Source organism: Aquila chrysaetos, chromosome 19 (genome assembly GCF_900496995.4).
Source record: "Aquila chrysaetos chrysaetos chromosome 19, bAquChr1.4, whole genome shotgun sequence".
Classification (NCBI taxonomy): domain Eukaryota; kingdom Metazoa; phylum Chordata; class Aves; order Accipitriformes; family Accipitridae; genus Aquila; species Aquila chrysaetos.
Window position 1 is genome coordinate 1,987,760 of NC_044022.1, and position 19,747 is coordinate 2,007,506.

At 37.6% G+C, this 19,747-nt stretch overlaps 1 protein-coding gene across 17 annotated transcripts in view; it reads right to left on the minus strand.

Annotated features, from left to right (window-relative positions):
- NBEA (neurobeachin) overlaps positions 1-19,747 on the minus strand; it is a 514,437-nt gene that overhangs the window by 4,782 nt on the left and 489,908 nt on the right. For all 17 annotated transcript variants that reach the window (XM_030042222.1, XM_030042221.1, XM_030042209.1 and 14 more), the window contains 5 exons: positions 18,666-18,737; positions 16,333-16,488; positions 15,242-15,412; positions 4,745-4,846; positions 185-381 (listed from right to left, as the gene is read on the minus strand). In XM_030042222.1, the coding sequence (XP_029898082.1) occupies positions 185-381; positions 4,745-4,846; positions 15,242-15,412; positions 16,333-16,488; positions 18,666-18,737 (698 nt within the window). The remainder of the gene's footprint in view (positions 1-184; positions 382-4,744; positions 4,847-15,241; positions 15,413-16,332; positions 16,489-18,665; positions 18,738-19,747) is intronic.

Genomic DNA, 19,747 nt, shown 5'->3' on the forward strand with positions numbered 1-19,747 from the left:
AAAAGCTCAAGTGCATTTTTGCATTTGGAGATGGAGATGAGAGGATCTGTGTTTGAATATGACTTAACAAGGAGGTGGCAATTTTACATATGTGATTTCCTTTAAACCGCACGGCAAATAAATTCAATTTATTTTAATAAATAAAGGCAAGACACAACAAATGTTTGTTTGCATTTAGATTTACCCTGGTTGAATCATTGATCTCCATCTGAGCTAAGAGTTTGCCATTAATGCTGAAATTGCTGAACCGTCCTCGTTCATAGTAGATGATGCAGTGACCTTCACTAGATACTGAAATTAAGCGAGGATACAAGCAGTTTTCTGTTCCTTCCAGGGCTCTCAGCAAATCTCCAGTAATTGTGTGTACCAGACAAGGTCCTTCTGTATATGAAAACATAATATATCATACATTTGCTGCTTATACAAACTGTATATGCTGTGCAAAAAGGCAATGCATAATACACATTTATATCACATTAGTCCTGCATAGATATAAGAAGATGTAATGTTTGCTTAAAGAATTTAAAATACGCAACAGAAAAGGAAATGCAAAAGCTAGCATATTAAGAAAATAGATACAACAAGCCTAAAAGTGCCAGTTTATTATTTACTTAAGCTGGAAGGAGTTTTCATTGATCTATCTTCTAAAATATTCTTTCCTCTTTCCAAGCATTCAGAAGCCTCAGTCTTACTGCTTTCCTCCAACATGAACTCTCTTTAGCCTGCCCATTCACATTAAACAGATGGGGCCCTATCAGTGACTAGTAGGAGCAACTCCCAGAGGGCATATAATCATATCACTGCATATTTTTCCTATAGACAATGGCAGTTCCTGTAGGTCCTCTCCCCCAATGAGTATGTTATATGCACAGATTTCAGTCCTGAATTGTTTTAACAATGGGAGTCATCTAACAGCCAACAGAGTTACTCTGCTATCTGGACTTTAAGAGCTTTTAGGAGACCACACTATAACTGCATTTACTCTAGAGAGATTTTAATACGAGATTTTAATGTCTTTTTATTACTGCTGATGAAAGAAAAAAAAACAGCTATGAAATCTAAAATGTACATTTTAAGATGCAAACCTAGGCTATTTCCATTTCAAGATCTATGAGAAAAGCTCTTTTGAAAGTGAGATCCGTATTCCTACTAAGAAAAAGAGTCTCTTCTGTGATAAATGTAATGAGTCATGGTAAATACTGTTTTCTTTTATGAGTCACAGGATACTCCTGGACAGCACAGTAATCTCTTCCTTATTCAACTGGCTCATGACCCTGAAAGTAAATTCATACTGGCAGACTCGGCCACCTCACGTTAAGCCATTGTAACTTCTCTGAAGTTCACACAGCAGCTGGGTTTGCCCAGGTAGGATGAATCACAGCACCAGTGCATTCGTTTGCGAGCCCCCTGGTACTGGTTTTTATCTGTGTTTGCATAAAGCCCTATGCACAGAGACCTCACACCTGACTGGGTCCATGGGATAAGACTGCAATGGAACTGATTTATTTTCCGAAATAGTTGAGTTTCAGCTTTGGAAACACTGAAGTGCCAGAATGTTATAAGAAGTGATGCCTCCACCTTTAGAATAATTACCATGTTAGATTTTTCAAAAGAAAAGTGTAATACCTTCATAGCTGAGTGGTCACGGACACAAAAAGGCACAAAGAAAATCTGATTTAGGATGCTACCGTAAAGACATACAGACTGACCCCTCTTTTGGGGGGTTGCTGGATAAGACCGTGCAAACATCAACCTGATGCACAGGATTTTTCGCGGAGGAGTCCTATGTGCCCTGTCTCCCTGCTTCAGCAGGTTCTCGAGCGCTGCATGTGTTATCACAGTGCCACAGCCAGCTCCGCAGGGACAGCCTCCCCACGAGGGAGCACAGGCAGCCCCGAGGCAGGACGGCAGGACTGCCGTGAAATGCAAGTTAGGAAACTGAAGAAGAAGCCTTAAAACAGACAGCGGCTGGAAACCAGCAATAAAAAAGGGATTTTCTCTCTGCATTCATATATGGACTAGAGTCTGAAGAGGAAGAACACGAGAAGAGTAACTCAGGGGCCAGACTGAGCCTCCACTTCTCTTGATCAATTACAAATATATTCTGGATTTGATGTAAAAGTCTTTGGTCCTCCAGCAGCCTTTACCTCTAATAATATATAAGTTACCAAAGCACCATACACTTAATAAAGCAGAAGATAACTGAATACAGATTCCAGCTATTTTAACAAGATGAAATTTGCAAAAAGATAGTTGGAAAGGGTATATTATTACGGCAGTAAGAGTGTATAAAGCTGCCTTAAAAGATAAGAAATAATGCTGCAAGAAAAAACTTTAGTTTCAGTGTCACTGTACATTTTTTTCATTAATGTCTCGCCTTCGCCTATGACTGTTATGTAGTGTGTCATTACAAGAGTTAATGACCCATTAGGATTTCCTGTTAAAAATTTTAACAGGTTAAAATTAAAAGGTAAAGTTAAAAACTTTACTCAAAAGTTTCACGCTCAGCTTTGAAAATAAATGTTGAGCTCCGAGGCAGTATAAAAGATGATGACCCAGGAGCTCAGCTGTGAGCAAAAGCAGGCAGAACAAGCATCACCTCCTTCTTACTCTCAGAGGCAGCAAACCTTTTAAAAAGGACTACGAGTATATCCATGGGGATGAATAAAACAGGCATTGAGAAAGCAAGTAGCTGGATGTGGATGTAGGAGTGGAGTGGAAACGAGACAGGAAGATATGTAAGGAGGCAGAACCTAGGAAGGACAAGGGTAACGTAAAGAAAGGAAATAAGAAGGGAAAAGGGATAACGTAGCACAAAAGAAAGTAAGAGAGAGGGGGGAGGAGGGGATGGCAAATAGGAAAGGAAAAGAGAAGAAGACAAGCAGTTTGCCAAATTAAGAAAAGAAACTGAATGAGAGAGGGCAGTGAGGGAAGAAAAGTGGACATGGAATTATGGAGAAAAGGAGAAGGTGGGCAGAACAAGTAAAATGGAACAAATGAAGGAGAAACCGAATAAGGAATAATGCAAGGTAAAGCAAACACTCATTGAGGCGGGTGCTTTATTAATGTTGATTACCAGTTATACAGGAGACTGCTGCAGGTTTGGAAAGGTATTTTGAACATTTGTATTAGCAATTATTGGATACTCTGGATTCCATAGATAAGTAACAGGGAGAAAGTGTGAACAGATGGATCAAAAAGTTTAACTGAATCATAGAATCATAGAATAGTTTGGGTTGGAAGGGACCTTAAAGGTCATCTAGTTCCAACCCCCTGCCATGGGCAGGGACACCTTCCTCTAGACCTGGTTGCTCCAAGCCCCATCCAACCTGGCCTTGAACACTGCCAGGGATGGGGCAGCCACAACCTCACTGGGCATCCTGTTCCAGTGCCTCACCACCCTCACAGTGAAGAACTTCTTCCTTTACAGCTAATCTAAATCTACCCTCTTTCAGTTTAAAGCCATTACCCCTTGTCCTGTCACTATATGCCCTTGTAAAAAGTCCCTCTCCAGCTTTCTTGTAGGCCCCCTTTAGGTACTGGCAGGCTGCTGTAAGGTCTTCCTGGAGCCTTCTCTTGTCCAGGCTGTACAACCCCAACTCTCTCAGCCTGTCCTAATAGGAGAGGTGCTGCAGCCCCCTGATCATCTTCTTGGTCCTCCTCTGGACCTGCTCCAACAGGTCTGTGTCCTTCTCATGGTGGGGCCCCAGAGCTGGACGCAGAACTGCAGGTGGGGTGTCAGGAGAGCAGAGTAGAGGGGGAGAGTCACCTCCCTGGACCTGCTGGCCATGCTGCTTTTGATGCAGCCCAGGATACGGTTGGCTTTCTGGGCTGCGAGTGCACATTGCTGGGTCATGTTGAGCTTCTTGTCAACCAGCACCCCCAAGTCCTTCTCCGCAGGACTGCTCTCAATCCACTCATTGCCCAGCCTGTATTTGTGCTTGGGATTGCCCTGACCCATGTGCAGGACCTTGCACTTGGCCTTGTTGAACTTCATGAGGTTCGCACAGGCCGACCTCTCAACCCTGTCCAGGTCCCTCTGGATGGCATCCCTTCCCTCCAGCGTGTCGACCACACCACACAGCTTGGTGTCTTTGGCAAACTTGCTGAGGGTGCGCTCAATCCTGCTGTCCATGTCACCAACAAAGATGTTAAACAGTGCCGGTCCCAATACCAAGCCCTGAAGAATGCCACTCGTAATATAAGAGAGGTAACAACAAACCTGCAAAATCCTCATTATTTGGAATCCTCTACAAAAAAAACCCTACTGGATGAAATGCTGTCCACAGATCCAAACCCAAGCAAATTGACTCTGCTTCCCTTGCTGAGGAGACTGAGGTCAGTCTTACAAACTGCCATTCAATTGCGGTCAGGGTGGAGAACTTGGAGCTGGCCCTCCCCTAAATACAGGTCTCTGTCAACAGGTTTCTTCAAAATCAGTAGATGTCATTATGAATTACTGCGTAGATTTTTATCAACTACTCTTCCAGATCTGGGGGAAATAGTAGCACAGGCTGACAGTTGGAAGGAACGATCAACTTAATTTGTGTCTAAACCTTGTAAGTCCAGATAGTAAGTAATAATGTTCAGAGTAAGCTGCTGCAGATTCCTGCAGAACTACAACGCATCTTAGTAGAGGAGACTTTGGGTAACTAAAGTATATGTGGCTTGAGGGAAGTCTGAGATATACCACTAAAAAAGGCTCTAAAAATGTTAAGACTTAAATCATAAAAACATTTCTGACCTTTAGCACCACTGATAACGAGTCCCAGCTCTGCACAGACCGACACGCAGACAACTTCATGGTCGTGACCAGTTAGAACAGCACGAGGAGCTGGATAATCACCTGTTAAAAAAAACAGAAGAAGAAAAACAAAAAAAGGAAACAACAGAGGAATGCCAAACCAGACCTGTTTTATAAACCAAAGAACTTTGCTGTAATTTGCCTTAAATCGGTAAGCATCAAAGAGAGATGCAGTGTGCTTAAATCTCTCATACTTAGGTTTCTGAGCAAAATACATTCAAATATCATAAAGTTTCATAAGCACAGCTTTCCAATCCATTAATTCATACATTAACAAAAAGCAAACTTTTTTGGTTTAGAAATTATGGACTGCGTGCTGTTTACAATACACAAATGATAACAATACATAGCTGTTTTATGACCTAAAAATACCGAAAATGTATATTTCAGATAAAGAACACAAAGTGTGGTGGTATTAAAAGCAGCTGTAATGTAAAGGTGGAGGATGTTCCTATATTAATGACCATAATTTGTTTCCTGAAACTGCGGGTAGGAAAAGAAGAGACGAGGAACAGCACTGTACTAGAAAGATACTATTGTTGCATAGACATTATTGATTAAGAGACACATTGAATGCTTATAGATCAAAATTATACCTAAAAATGGTTATGGGTATACAACATTTTGTATATATCACTATGGATACCTATGCCATTTTTATCACATTTAATTTATTAAAGGTAGGATAGACTACTCCCTAAATATTTAGTTTTTTATATTCAGAAGTGAAATGTATTTTATTTGGGGTTCAAACAAGTGGGCATTTATGGAGTGCTTATATGACAAATAGCAACATTTCTGTTGTTTCTAATAACAAGATGCTGACATCTTAACAGTGAAACTCCTATCTGCAGTAAGGAATTGCTCAGTATTTGATATTGCTTTGCCAGGCAAAGAAAGTTAATCAGCAACAAAAAATTAGCAACTTGCTAGATAACACAGATTTCATCTGGTTATATTTACAAATGAAATATAGAAAATTGGGAAATTCCAAAGGACTGGAGCTCTGCCAGTATAGTTCAAATACTTAAAAGGGATAAAAGAAATGACCTAGGGAACTACAGATGAATTACTGTAACATTAATCCTATGCAAAATAACAAAATGGTTAATCCACAGTTCTGTCAACAAAGAATTGGAAGCAAAAATCTCATTAATGCCAGCCACCATGCTGTACTGGAATGGGAGTCTTGTCAAGCAAGATTCTTATCTCTTTTTGACAGGATGACAGGTATAGTTGATAAAGATGGCTATGTTAAAATGGCCTCCATATATTTTTTTCAAGATATTTGTCTTACTAATAAAATGTTTTGAATTAAACCTGTTTTATATGGAAATGACTGTGGACAACATGGATGATACTGAAGCTGGTTCAATGACAGATCTTAAAATTTTTTGTCGATAGAAAGGTATCTACTATGAGCCACATATTAGGATATTGGAAATCACGGTGTCCAGTTAGGAGCTGGGAATTGATTCTTGATCGAGTCCTAACCAATAATGTTATCTACAGGATAATATAAAATCTTTGCTGGTAAGATATGGTTGTATATAAAACTGATACAAAGATTCATGAGCAACTGTATAATGAAGAGAGAAAGTCATTATTATAACATTCTCTGCATTGCCTAGTTAAATAAAAAGGTAGCAAAATGTGTTTTATTTATTTTGAATGCAGCCCAATGGAAGGTTGATGCTCCTGGACAAGCACAAGCTCTGCTCACTGGCGAGAAGATCCTGTTCTGGAAGGCAGTGAGACAGAGAAGGCTTTATGGAGCCAGAAAACAAAACTCCCTCAACATTAATTTTCAATGCAATACCCCAGAATAGCAAACAGGAGTCAAGCACTGTCTTGCCCCTGTAGACCAGAGAGATTAGAAATGAGCTTAAAGGAGGGTCACACAACTGATATAGAGAATAAGAAAGGAGGGTGCACAGTGCTTAAAGTGTTTTCTCTCTTCACTGCACAGGCAGAAAAGCAGTGACTTGACCACTGTAGCTGGGAGTCACAGGTGTAAAAGATGCCCAATAGCCCAGAAACTTATCTTGCAGCTAATGGCACAGCAAGATCCAATGGGTGAATGGCTGCACACATTTCAACCCTGCAATAAAATGCAGTTTCCTAACTGGAAAAACAGTTAAACACTAAAACAAACTAAAAAGGGAACTACCTGAGTAGCTAAGCAATATTGCATGGGTTCCTGAAAGATATGCATTAGGAATGGAGGCTTGGACAGACTTCTGTGGGTCAATGAATTTTGTCTTTTTATTGTGGACATTCACATAATATAAACCTGTTAATAATTTAATGAAATGGCTATCTGAGTATGCGACTTGGAAGGATGTTCCAGACCTTTCCTACTCTAAAGGAGAGAAATATTCTGATTTTCAGTCTGAATTTATTCCTGTCTACCTTCTATCTCTTTGTTCTTGTGTCCCTGACTTCAGGTCTTCTCCCTCTCTAGTGTTTTCCCCACTCATGCACTTAGAGAATAAATCAGCCCTCTCAGTCTTTCCTTTTGACTCAAACAAACTCTTATAAACTCCTTTGAAGTGACAAGCTTGCCATTTTTTAGTCATTGTAGCAACCCATTTCTGTGCCTGCCTAGCTCCAAGTTCTTTCTTAAAATTTGGGTAGCCAGAACTGTACATAACAACAGATCTTGAAAATTTAGTGTGAATCTACAGTATTTCTTGCCAAACCCTAAAGTATCTTGTCATCAAAATTTTAATAATAATTCCATGTATTTTACTATCTTTCTGAACCAGCTGAGAACTACCAAACATGGATTTACAGACCTCTGTTTTGGACCCAGGGTGGGTCAATCTACCTGGTGTTATCACTGCATTGTACAGACACATTAACACTTTCCTATCTCTAACAAAAACAGCTACCCCAATATATCCTAGTTTCCCAATCTTTAATCTAACCTGCAAGAAAAGAATCTTTCTGGTCTGGAAACTGAAGATGTGAACTGAAAACTGGGCTTTACTGCTATGGCAGGACGGGTGTCTGAAGAAACAGAGAAAGATGCTTCTTGTATCTTGTAAAAGATTAGCTATATTTTGAGATTTAGATTTTTATAATTTCCCCATCAATGTTGCTGTTGAGACCCCCATCTCCTTCTGAGGTTTTCTTTTCAACAAGTGTATAACAGAAAAGTGAAAAAAAAAAAAAAAATGCAGTTCCACTCAATTCAGAATTTTCCACTTTTTTTTTTTTCCTTCTGTATGTCCCCCTGGAAAAAAGAGTAATTATGCTCAAGGGTCATCCTGGCTTAAGCTCTGATTACAGAGGTGTATACAGTAGTGTCATCAGACTACAAGGGTGAATGACTGAAATTATTAGATGGTTAGAAATTTTTTAAGGGAAAAGAAATAATGCAGTTTTCAAAAGCACATTTTCCTCAGTGTTTCCTAGGAAAACACTATAATATCATGAAACTGTAAATGTCAGAATATGAAAAATGAGCATATTTAATTGACTTCTTGATTTATAAAGGGAAATGCTTATAAGAAACAACTGCCCTGAAATATAGATCTTGGAGTCCTGTTTTTCAGTAAATACAAATTAATAACAGAATATCATTATTACAAGTAACAGTCTGACAGTAATTGAAAATAGGATTTTTCCCCTTAGGGCTCAAAGAAAAAATTATTCAGTGATACTTTCTACAGGAAAAGCTGTAGCATGGGAAAGAGAACCTCAGTTATATTACATTTTATTGCTAAGGACAGAAGTTGTGAACTCCAGGAATCATTCAAAATCTAGCAAAATATTCTGTCACTGTCACATCACCACTGATAGATGCAGCCAGAGGTCAAAGGCTGCAGCTCTGAGGGAATTGCAGGTGAAAATATCCTACCTATGAAGTGAGATACCATCACTGTAAACTCCCTGTAATTTCCCCAAAGAAGCACCTTTGAACCGAATTACTAGAGGGCAGAAGGAAAAAAAATAATAATCTGCATTGTGTTTCCAAACAAGTAAGTTTTTCTATAAAGTCTAAAACAAAATACATCTTCCCTTCTCTCTGAAAAATATAATGCTTAATACTATTGTAAGGTTCTTCTGGAACAAATGGTGCTCTCGCATGTTAAGGAAAAAAAAGAAGAAGAAAAGAAAAAAGAAAGAGAACAAACAGTGTTACTATTTCTCTCACACTGTCCTTTTTGCAGGAATTATGTACAGATTGCTATGGGGACACATCTAGGAGTCTTCTGTATAAAGAAGCATGAAAGCACAAGGCAAATTCCAGCTTCCATTTCATCTCTGACTTTGACAGAAGCAAGTAAAAGGCTGAATTATTTGTTGAAAATAATTGACTTTACTATTAGCACTTTTGAGGGGATACTCATCAGAAAAAAATCTTAGAAAATACTATGGCTTTCATGGAATTGAGAATGTAATAGCCTTCTGGAATTTTTACTGTCAGAAAAAAACATCCTGGAGTTTGATGAAAAGCTAAGGCTACGACCAATAAATATTTCAAAATAGGAAATAGCCAGTAACAGTGTCAACAACATGGGGGAGCAATGGTTGTAAAAGAAAGATTGCTGATAGAAAAATATTCATAAATTCAAAATATTCTCACCTCCGGCAGAACTGGTTTATTTGCTGAGGAACGTGAGCAGCATTGTATATATCTACAAACAATTCACCCAGGTGAGTGGACTTTCAGGTACCTTGCACCTATCCAGACCCCAAAAGGAAAAATACAGTGGAGGAGAGGAGAGTAAGGATTTGCAGGTTCTCTTCCTATTTCTTCCACTAAATTGCTTTGGGAACTTTGGCAAGTTGCTGAACCGCCCTGCACTGTACAGCTCCCATGGGGTATGCAGCAAAGCATGGGCACAGACATCTGTTGATAAAATGCTAGCTATAACTGCATTAGTTCAGGTGTATTTTTGCTCATTTACCTTTGCATAGCAGTCTTAGGAGAGAGATATCTTTGGCTACCAGAGTAGAGGTGGTGCCAATAAAAATTACAGACTATTTTTCAAAGCACTTCTACTCTGGCAGAACAGTGCTAAGATACCGTATTTCAAAAATTAATACCTAAATTGTACAAATACACAAGTACCATAATAACTCTTTAAACAGGCAAAGCAGATTGCAAGTGTGCCAATGTGCTTGCGCGGGACCTTCAAACAGCCGTCCACTCCGCTTGGTACAGGTCACACCGGTGGCTATTTTTAAACTGCTGCCCTTTCAAGGTTAAACTAGGGCATGTTATAGGTTATCAAAATGTAGAGGGATATAAAAGAATAAGTGAATATTCTGAGTTCAGAATAACTACTCTTTCAAGATACAAACTCGCAAAACCTGCAATGTTCACAGTTTTAAATTGTTTCAAAAATAGGTTATGTAAAAGGAACACATAAAAGTATACTTCATGACAGACTTGAAAAAAAAAGTGCAGGTTAACTTGACAAAGATCCTTAATGGTAATGCTTACCCTCCCTTTCAAGTATATACAGAATACACTTACTGAGATAGGATGAATTGTTAGCACGTCTGAGGATTATGTTATAATGCTAAACAAACCCAGCTAAGGGCTGATAGATACAATATTTTCCAATGGTCAGCACAGTACCCGTTAGAAAAAGCAGGGTTAACTCTCACACCTCTTGTGACCATCCTCTTGGAAGCTACAATAGGTAATGAGAAATGTCAAGTCCCAAGATCAATGAAATTTCAGGCTCTAGGGACAAAACAGGAATAGCATTGATCCTTTTAAAGAACACCAGTCAGAGGGTGAATGTAATATATTGCACAGAGAGGCTCAAGAGGATAAGCGGCCAAGTCCAACATACTTACCTGACAAAAAATTCAATCAGCTTTTAGCACAAGCTGCCTACCCTTCCTTTCTTTCATGCAGGAGTCTGATTCCAATTAAAGTGTGCAAATTAATTTTTATCACTTCCAAATTAGTTTCTGAATTTGTGTCTGTTTCAGATGAAAGCATCTGTCCCTCACTCTTCTGCAATTCTATCATCCACTTTGGTATCTGTTCAAAGACTCGGAGATAATTCTCATTTTCAAAGTCACTTGTTTGAAAGAGACATTCAATAAAGCAATCATAAAATATAAAAATAAACCAACTATAACGATACATGTTGAACTCCAGGGCATATCATGTACTCTCTTTGCTCCTTTTTGTGATGACTAATACAGTTGCTATGCGAGAAGAAATTTGTATACAAATTAGCGCTTAGCTAAAACAAATCCCTATGTATCATAAGAGAAAAAAAATCAAAACACAGATTGTCAAACTCCATCACAATAATTTTTCTATTCGATCTCTTAGAATTGCAAAGATTTACATTTGCCAGATCACTTCAAAGAATTAAAATAAGCAAACTATGTTCTTTGCATGTGCCGTGTCTTCCTAAGAGAAAACAGATTCCTTTCGCTGTTCTCTCAACTGCAGCAGATTTATATAATGCGGTCATCAACTTAATAGGGTGCAGATTCAGATTACCTATTTCAGATGGGCTATTTTGGCTTAGAAAGTAGGTATCTGACCCTGGCAAGATGACTAAGCTACATTCAGTTCAGTGTTTTTCCCAAAGGTGGTACTTATCTAAGCAAGGATAAAGAAATAAGGGGAGGCTTAAACATACATAAAATCCTGCATTCAACTGCCCTTCAGCCTAAAGGAATTCATGCCACATCTCCCACTTTCCAGGAGCATCCCCAGCCACCAGCATCTAGTCTGGGCTGGAAAAGGACATTTTCTGCCACCACTATTGGAACCTAGCCATTGCATAGCCATGAAACCAATTTTTGTTGAACCAGATAAGGTACAAGTAGGGCGAAGATTTGGCCCACATACTGCTGTTGAAGGTATGCAGTTTTGGTTCCTGATTTCTTGATTTATGTCTATTTCTATCCATAAGATCCATAAACAATAGGAGAGAAAAGAATTTTGCTTTCCAACAAAGCTGGAGCTTCACAGGAGGCCCCTCCCACATTAATTTATAGCCTGATCGTCAGCATATGCTTGTGAATATCAGAATGCAGGTTTGAATTCCCCCAGTCCCTGGAGGCCAAGAACTTAGTCTCCTGCTTCCTGGACAAACATTCTAACCAGAAGCTATTTTACAAGCTATTTTTGAAAGCTACTCCATGGAAAACATTGTATTGAAAATCTGGTAAAACTTCAGTCTTCTCACAGCAATTGTGACAAGTGCAAACTGAACCAAAAACTCCTTTTTGATACTTATTGTAGAATCAAAGTGATAACTTAATAAATGTGTTGATTGGAAAAATTATTTTAAAATTATAAAATGAAGCTCACCATGCTCTCATAGGCAAGTTTTCAACTACTGAGATGGAGCAGCCACTTGCAAGAACCTTATCCAAGACACAATTTTTCTCCATTCCTCTCTTTCAACTGTTTCTGTATTTCCCACAGACACAGCTGAGGTCACCCTCTGAGCATATGCCCACACAGGTATTTCAGCAGAAGGCTCTACACAAGTCTGACAGGTCAGGTTATTGACATACATGCTGTTTAGTAAAGATTTTATCTAACTCATGGATTCTGGAATATGGGATTTTAGCAGAATTGGCAAGGAGTTTGTTCTGACAATCTTTTGTCTCAGAGTATTTCACACTAAATGATTGTGATTGCTATGTTTTCTAATGCAATTGTATCTGCATTTTTCTACACAAATGTTAAATTACATAAACTGTTTAGGATTGGGGCTTGCTTTTTCCTCCTCTTAACATCTTCTGAAACAACTAAAGTTCCTTTTGGTAATTGGATGCATTGAAGCTGAAATTGATAATTAACTGTCTTTCAGCTTAAAAGATCATTATGAAGTCAAGCATCTAGCCCAGATAATTACTATAACTGACATTTTTCTTTGAATTCTTCACCTTCTTACAGTCTGTGGTATAAAATACCTTATCTGTGTCTCCAGATGACAGCTTTTAAAAAACTAATCCCCATTTTTTCCCCTGAAAATATAATCTACATCTTTCTGAAAATTCATTTTAAAGATGTTAACTAATTGGATTTGACCTATAGAGAACATCTCACTTTCATTTTTCCTACAAGGTAAATCCTAATCTTCTACCAGTAAGTATAGAAGAAGAGTAGATTAGGAAATACTTCTCTACTACTTTGGTGGCTTTAACTCTGTAAAACTTTAAACATGTTTTCATAAGGATTGTTGAGAATGCTTCACTCCTGAAAACTAGTATACAAGGATTCAGTCATACAACAACTATCATGTCTGTTCATGGTAGGGAACAGAATCTAGTAGTCATTACTTCAGCAGAAAGATTTAGTAATTGTAGAAGTTTTAAAAGGCAGAAGGTCCTTCAGGCATATAATCACTCATGTGGTCTATCCTTCCTGATGTCTGTTCATGAGAATTCAAATTAGCTGTTAATAAGGATATGTTTACAACACATGAAGTTGTAGTTATAGTACAGGAGTAGTACGTAATTAGCATATCCATGGTAACTTTAATCCAATGAGTAGAGACAGCAATAACAGTGATGACATCACTCTTCCTCAACATGAGTCTTCAACATGAGTAGTAAGAAATCTGATCAATATATTTCGAAGCTACCACAGTGGACTTGGGTATTTAATCTTCCTGAGTTCTGCTACTCGTGCCTGCGAGATTACATTTGCCTGGACATGACTATCTGCAGCACAGTCTCCCATTAATCCAACTATAAGGCCTTTTCTTCAGCGAAACAGTGCCTTATCCATACAGAGGTAGAGACAGAGAGCAAATCATACAGTTCGGTTTTGTTTTCATTGATTTCTGTCGGTCAACTGATATCCTTTCTCCTCATAAAATTAAAGGTCTCCAAGGCAGACACTTCCAAAGTTACACAGTTAAGATATTAAACCTGAGATTCCAAAAAGTACCACTTTCTTGCATTCAGATATGTTCATGATGACAAAAAGGTATCAGAACTAAAATAAATCTATCTGCAAAATAATTGGAGCAGTTTGTATCAGCCAGTAAGGAGACACTAATGGCAAGGCTGTCCAAGCCCCACATAATCAAAGGAAGTAAAGGAAAAGTCTTACATTTTTTTTCTTTAATGAAAGGAGGAAGCTCTTATTTTTTTCTGACTCTTAGCATAGAAATTACTAATACTTGATATGACTCACACAGGCATTCAAAGAAGCGAAATGGCATTAAGCTAAACAGAGTGCCCTGACATGTAATTCCTTTTCAGACTGAATTTGTCCCTATCTGAGTATTAAGTGCTAAAAAAGCCCTGGAATATACATAAAAATTAGAGAAATTTGTTATGGGAACACAATTTTATTCCCTCCCCGCCCTGTATTCTCCCTCTGTTATAAAAGCAAAAGAAAGTCAGGTGAGAAAGTGAGTCTTTTATCTGTCTCCTCTTTGCTTTGCTTACAGACAAACGGAAGAAAATTAAAACACACTAAAAAATCTGCTGCTGCAAAATTAACAAAATATTTACTTTGTAACAAATAAAACACTTTTCTACCAAACATTCAGTTGAAGAAATACTTTCACTTAGATGACTGTAAGTGACAGGTCTACAACTGCCTCCAGTCAGTACTTGAACCAGAGATCAAAATTGATAGTGATGGATTCTTCCATGTTTATCTAAAGAGGCAATATCCTTGTGCTGAAAATAATCATCAGAATTCAGAAACTGCTTTAAATGAAATGGATTTGGTGTTGTACAAAAGAGCTCTAGTATATGGATAAAAGTTGCTCTTGTCTTTAGCTGTGGTCACATTTCTGACTTGCGTGAAGGAGGGACCTTGTAAATTAGTAGTGCACTTTAAGTGCCCTCTTATATAAATTAATATTATTATTGTTGGTGTGTCCCTCACTCTGCAAAGCACTGATAGTTAGTCCCCTGCAAATGAAATGTAAACTCTTCCTGACATTTTATCTTTTTCTATTTTTGTTCAGTCACATTGCTTCCCCAAAGGTTTGCTTGCTATAGAAAGACCTTTCTGAGAGACTCATTTAATTCCACGGCATGTGAGGCATTCCTTTTCTGAAAAAGCAAGCAGCTGATATAGCATGCTGTAGCACAAAAGGAGTAAGTTAAAATGCCAAAAAATATTTCTGAGGAAAGGAAAGTCAAAATATAGTGATATACGTCCTGTCACTTAAAGGCCATAACCATCTTGTTCTAGTTTATGATGACATGATGTTATAAGTGATAAAGGCAATTATGAATTTAAGAATTACTCCCATACTATTATCTGTTACCACGCACAGACTGTTTAAACATTTTTTTGGCTAGTACTCAATGAATTGCTTAGCATGTGGCACTCATACCAACTCTCAACCGGTAAGTGAAGTAATCAATAAATTTGGTAATAACTTCTGAAGCTGAAAGAAGGAATGCTAAAAATGAATAGGTGTGACAGAGGACCTCTCAGGAAGGTGTTTTTTACAGGATACTTACTGCTATTTGGATTGTCACCTATAATATGATGTCGGCCACTCCAGTACCAAAGCAGCAATGTAGCATCACGAGACCCAGACACGATGTAGCAATCACCACCAATATAGGACTCTGATCTGGCAAGGCAAGTCACAACATCCCAGTGGCCAAACACAATCTGAGTTAATTTTCCTGGTGGGAGTGCAAAGTGATACAAATTCAGGTTTTTTAAGTAGCTGCAGCATTTAGAAATCATTAACTAAAACATTAACAAATATCCAGTTCAAATGTAATTTTTGCCTCATGTCCCTTAATTAGAGTTCACTACATGCTACAACAAGATTAAAAAATCACAAAGATAAAACTTCTTTTTTTTTCTCCTTTTATGTTGCTATTGAGGGCTGTGCTCTGTGTCAATCCATAGGCTAACCCTTATCTCTGAAAATCAAGTCAGTGCTGCAGTCACTGAATATTAAGTGGAGTTACTGCTCCATCAGTATTTAAGCAATGGTGTTAGAACACTATTTGTGAATTTCATGAATGATATGCATAAGACAACACATGAACTTTTCCATAATGGTGCTACATTATTATATTAAAAATGTCTATTTGTTCTATGTTAATGTCAAACTAAGGTTTACTATGATCATCACCTCCTCCCTTCTATTACTGCAATCAGTTTTTAGCAATATACTGAATGATATTAGGCTAAGCAATCAGACAAAGAAACAAAATATTGGTTCTCGGTACCAGGCTATGCAACCTACTTCCTTATTACATGAAATAAATAGAGATAGAAACAATATAGCCATGAAAATATTCTAACAAAAATTTTGGTTGATCCTTTTGATATGATCAATTCCCTGGATATAACTATGGTTTTCAAAAGTTATAACTAACAAAAGTGTATGCCTTTCTGTTTCCTTTTGCATCCTCTATCTTCCAAAAAAAAGCATCTTAAAGCTATTATGCTCAAACAATAATGAAGGATTTTATAAACTGTCCTTTATAATTTCTTGAGGGGTAAGCACAGGCATTAGATATGGTAGTATTAAGACAACCATCCACTTCCTGACCTAAGAAGAAACAGGTAGTTGTATTTAGGGGGTCACCTGTTTCCGTAGAATAAACTCGAAAGCTCTTGTCCCAGAAACCACAGATAAGAATGTAGCGATTATCTGCTGTGACCACGAAGCAATGCGCATTGATCTGGATGCTCTGATCCACAAGGTCTGTGATCTGCCGTTTGTTCACACCAGAGTTATTGGCTGTAACGAAATGCAAAACACATTTTACAAGTAAGCCATTCCAACACCTTCCTGTCATCCACTTACAGGAGAAAATGAATACATTTAACTTTCAATGAACTGTGAATTTGTTGTTGAGTAAGCATTTTGAATATGAACATTTAGAGCTGTCTATATGGGTGTCAGAAGTACAAAATTATTGTGAGATTTCTGGTTTTCCTTTGAATAAGACAAAAGATTTTACAGGAGATGACAATTTCTTATAAACTGCCTGATGCACTGCATAATATGTGGTAATATTTTAAGTGCTCTGCTGAAGTACTCTCCAAAACCAAACTGAACTAGGGGAAAGTGGTGGAATTCCATTTAAAATACCAAGTCGATGCTACCAATACTGCAGAAAGTCAATTCTTGCTGGTTGGTATCTCTCCTACAGATAATATCCCAGCTTGTGTGGTGTGACCTCGACATCCCCCATACTTGCAGATGCTTAACCAGATCAAAGAGGTAAGGATTCAGCTAATGAAGCTATTCAAATCTGAGGTGCTTTTTCCAACACTTTCTTACCACCTATGACTCAAGCAGGGAGCCAGGCCATGGGCAGTAATGTTAAAAGAGGCAATGCCACCTGGAAATTCCCCCAGGTGGAGGGAAAAGGAATGGTTCACGCAGAATCCCCCCACCCTGACCATCAAACAGAGCTGTTAGGAAGGACTGGGAATAATAACCTAACGTGCTCGTTACTACCTGGGACACAACAGGCAGGATTTGGCAATACAGTAAAGGTGTGTTCCCTCCCACCTAATATTAACTTTCTAAAAGTTCAGTATATAATCTAATTATCTATGCTTCCTCTATACTCACTGGAGAGAGACATCGCTGCGCATGGCAAGTCATCTCACGCTGTAATAGCTGTCCAAGTGCTAGACAACTCCAGAGGGCGGTTTCTCTTTCTACAGTAGCTATGGAGGAAATCTTGACAACTAACTTCAGTTAACTGAAGTTAGGTGAGACAAAACTCACTCTGAAGACATGTTTCTTCTGACGTAGGAACACCACTTAATGCAGATAATATTCTGAAATTTCTTTTGTCCCTATTTTTGGTTATTCTACTTAAATTGCTCACAACTGCATGAAATAAAAAGATTCAACCAAAAAAATCCCCTATTTTAAATTTGCTTGTAAAAATTAATACCATGTTTATACATATTCCGAAAACACATATTTAAATTATCAGACCCTCCATGTCCATCCACTGAAAGATAATGAATAACAAATTACTCAAATTTCCAGAACAGGTGGGGACAATAGTTGTGCCCTAGCTTTTGAGAGGAAAATCTGAAGAGAAAACCATTGTCATTATATGAGCAAATGAAGCATACAGAATGAGAAAGCTAACTCTCCTGAGGTACTTGTATATAAATCTTTCAACCGCGAATATTGACACAGACGAAAAGGGAACTTTTCATCTCAAGATGTTTAAAAATGCATTTTTTTCTCACCAGTGCTGCAAAATTGTCTCTAAGAACCTTCCCCATCCCCAATTTCTGTCTCAAAAATAGGCCTACTGCAAAAAAATAACCAATCAACCACAAGGCAAATAGTTGCAATTAAAGAGAAATAATGACCAGTAGGAATAGAAGTCCTGCAATCTCTCTAACAGTTTTAGCAGATGCTGTTTCTCAAAATACTTCACTTCTTCAAATATTTTTGGATTTAAAAAATACAATCGTGCATCAATTTAAAATCCATTTTTTCTTTATTTATTTAGTAAAGCCAACTAAAATAATCCAAATCATAAATTGAATGAAAAGAAATGGATCTGCATCTGCACTGATATACACAGTGCTGGCTGTAAGAATGAAAATATGTGAACTCTACCAGAACCTCACATTTTATTTTACTAATGTGACCTGATAAGTGAACAGAATACAGATATGGGCTGACAATGTAACTGACTTAATTGGTTGTTTCTTAAATACCAATTGCTGGTGATGTTAATAACAAATAGCACTCATGTAATTCATTCAGCATCAATAACTAATGCTTTTAGTTCTCCAGGACTGACAAGAATAAATATTTTCCTATCTTTTCCTATCTTCCATGTTAAATGAAGCATAATATACAAATATAGCTTAATCAATAATTCTTGAGAATGCCTTTTTCAAATATATTGCTACATTTTCATCTTGACATACCAATCAATGGATCCATTTCGATGGGAAGATGATGGGCTTGATCCAAAGAATATCCTGGGGCTCCCCGAAGGCCTACACATGAAAGAAAGAATAAAACAATAGGAACCTTGTTGTCTAAATTTTTTATATGATTTTTCTAGGTATAAAACTGTATTATTGGATTATTATATATAAAAAAATGTAACTTCTTACTACTACTTGTTCTATGATTCTTCTAAGATTCTTTCCAAGGTGCTACACAAATATGCATTAATTCTTCAGTTATGTAATTGTAGCTATAAATGTATGAGTGCTAATTTCATCAAGATTTCTGCAGCCACAAACATTCATTAAATAACTCCTTTAAAGTAGTGTAACAGAGAAATTTTTTTTATATGTGAGCAATGGCTGAGATCTTATAATAGCACAGAAAAGAAAAATAATTGGATTAAACATTGTTATGAGTTTCTTGCACATAGAAACCTGTAAGTAACAGAAACTCGGACCTTTTCATGGATTTATCTAGAAATATTAGCTGGGAAATTGTGGGCTACAGTAAATTTGCCACAATTATTCCTATTAGCTCTATTCTGAGCAGTCCTTAAGCTCTTCAAATGTGCATCAGGGGCTGCATATTTCGTGTTACCTGCTCTCATGCACAGATAGCATTGCTTTGGCTCTTCTGAGCACCTTCCTCTCTTCTTTCAAAACCAAACGGGACAGATCTTTACTGGTATTAACTTAGATTCATTTGCTTCTGTTGGCTACGTAAATGCCTTCTACTGTGTATAAACTCTGAAGCTCTACATACATCCCACAACAGTAAAAATGGTCTGTGTATACATTTCTGTAGATGAACCCGTCCTTTATACTAGAGTTGTGATTTATTAAAATAACAGGGTAATAGTAGGAAATTGATACCCTGTCCTGGATTAGCCTCTTGCAAAATAGAAGCCATTGCCAGGCAGCATGTAAAAGTTAAGAAAATCATTAGAATGAGTTTTGATTCTCCAAACAGCTTTGTTTTCCTGTCTCTTCCTGTTATAATATATTCAGAAAGTATTCCTCTGTTTGAAATTTACACCAGAGGTTTTTAAATGGTG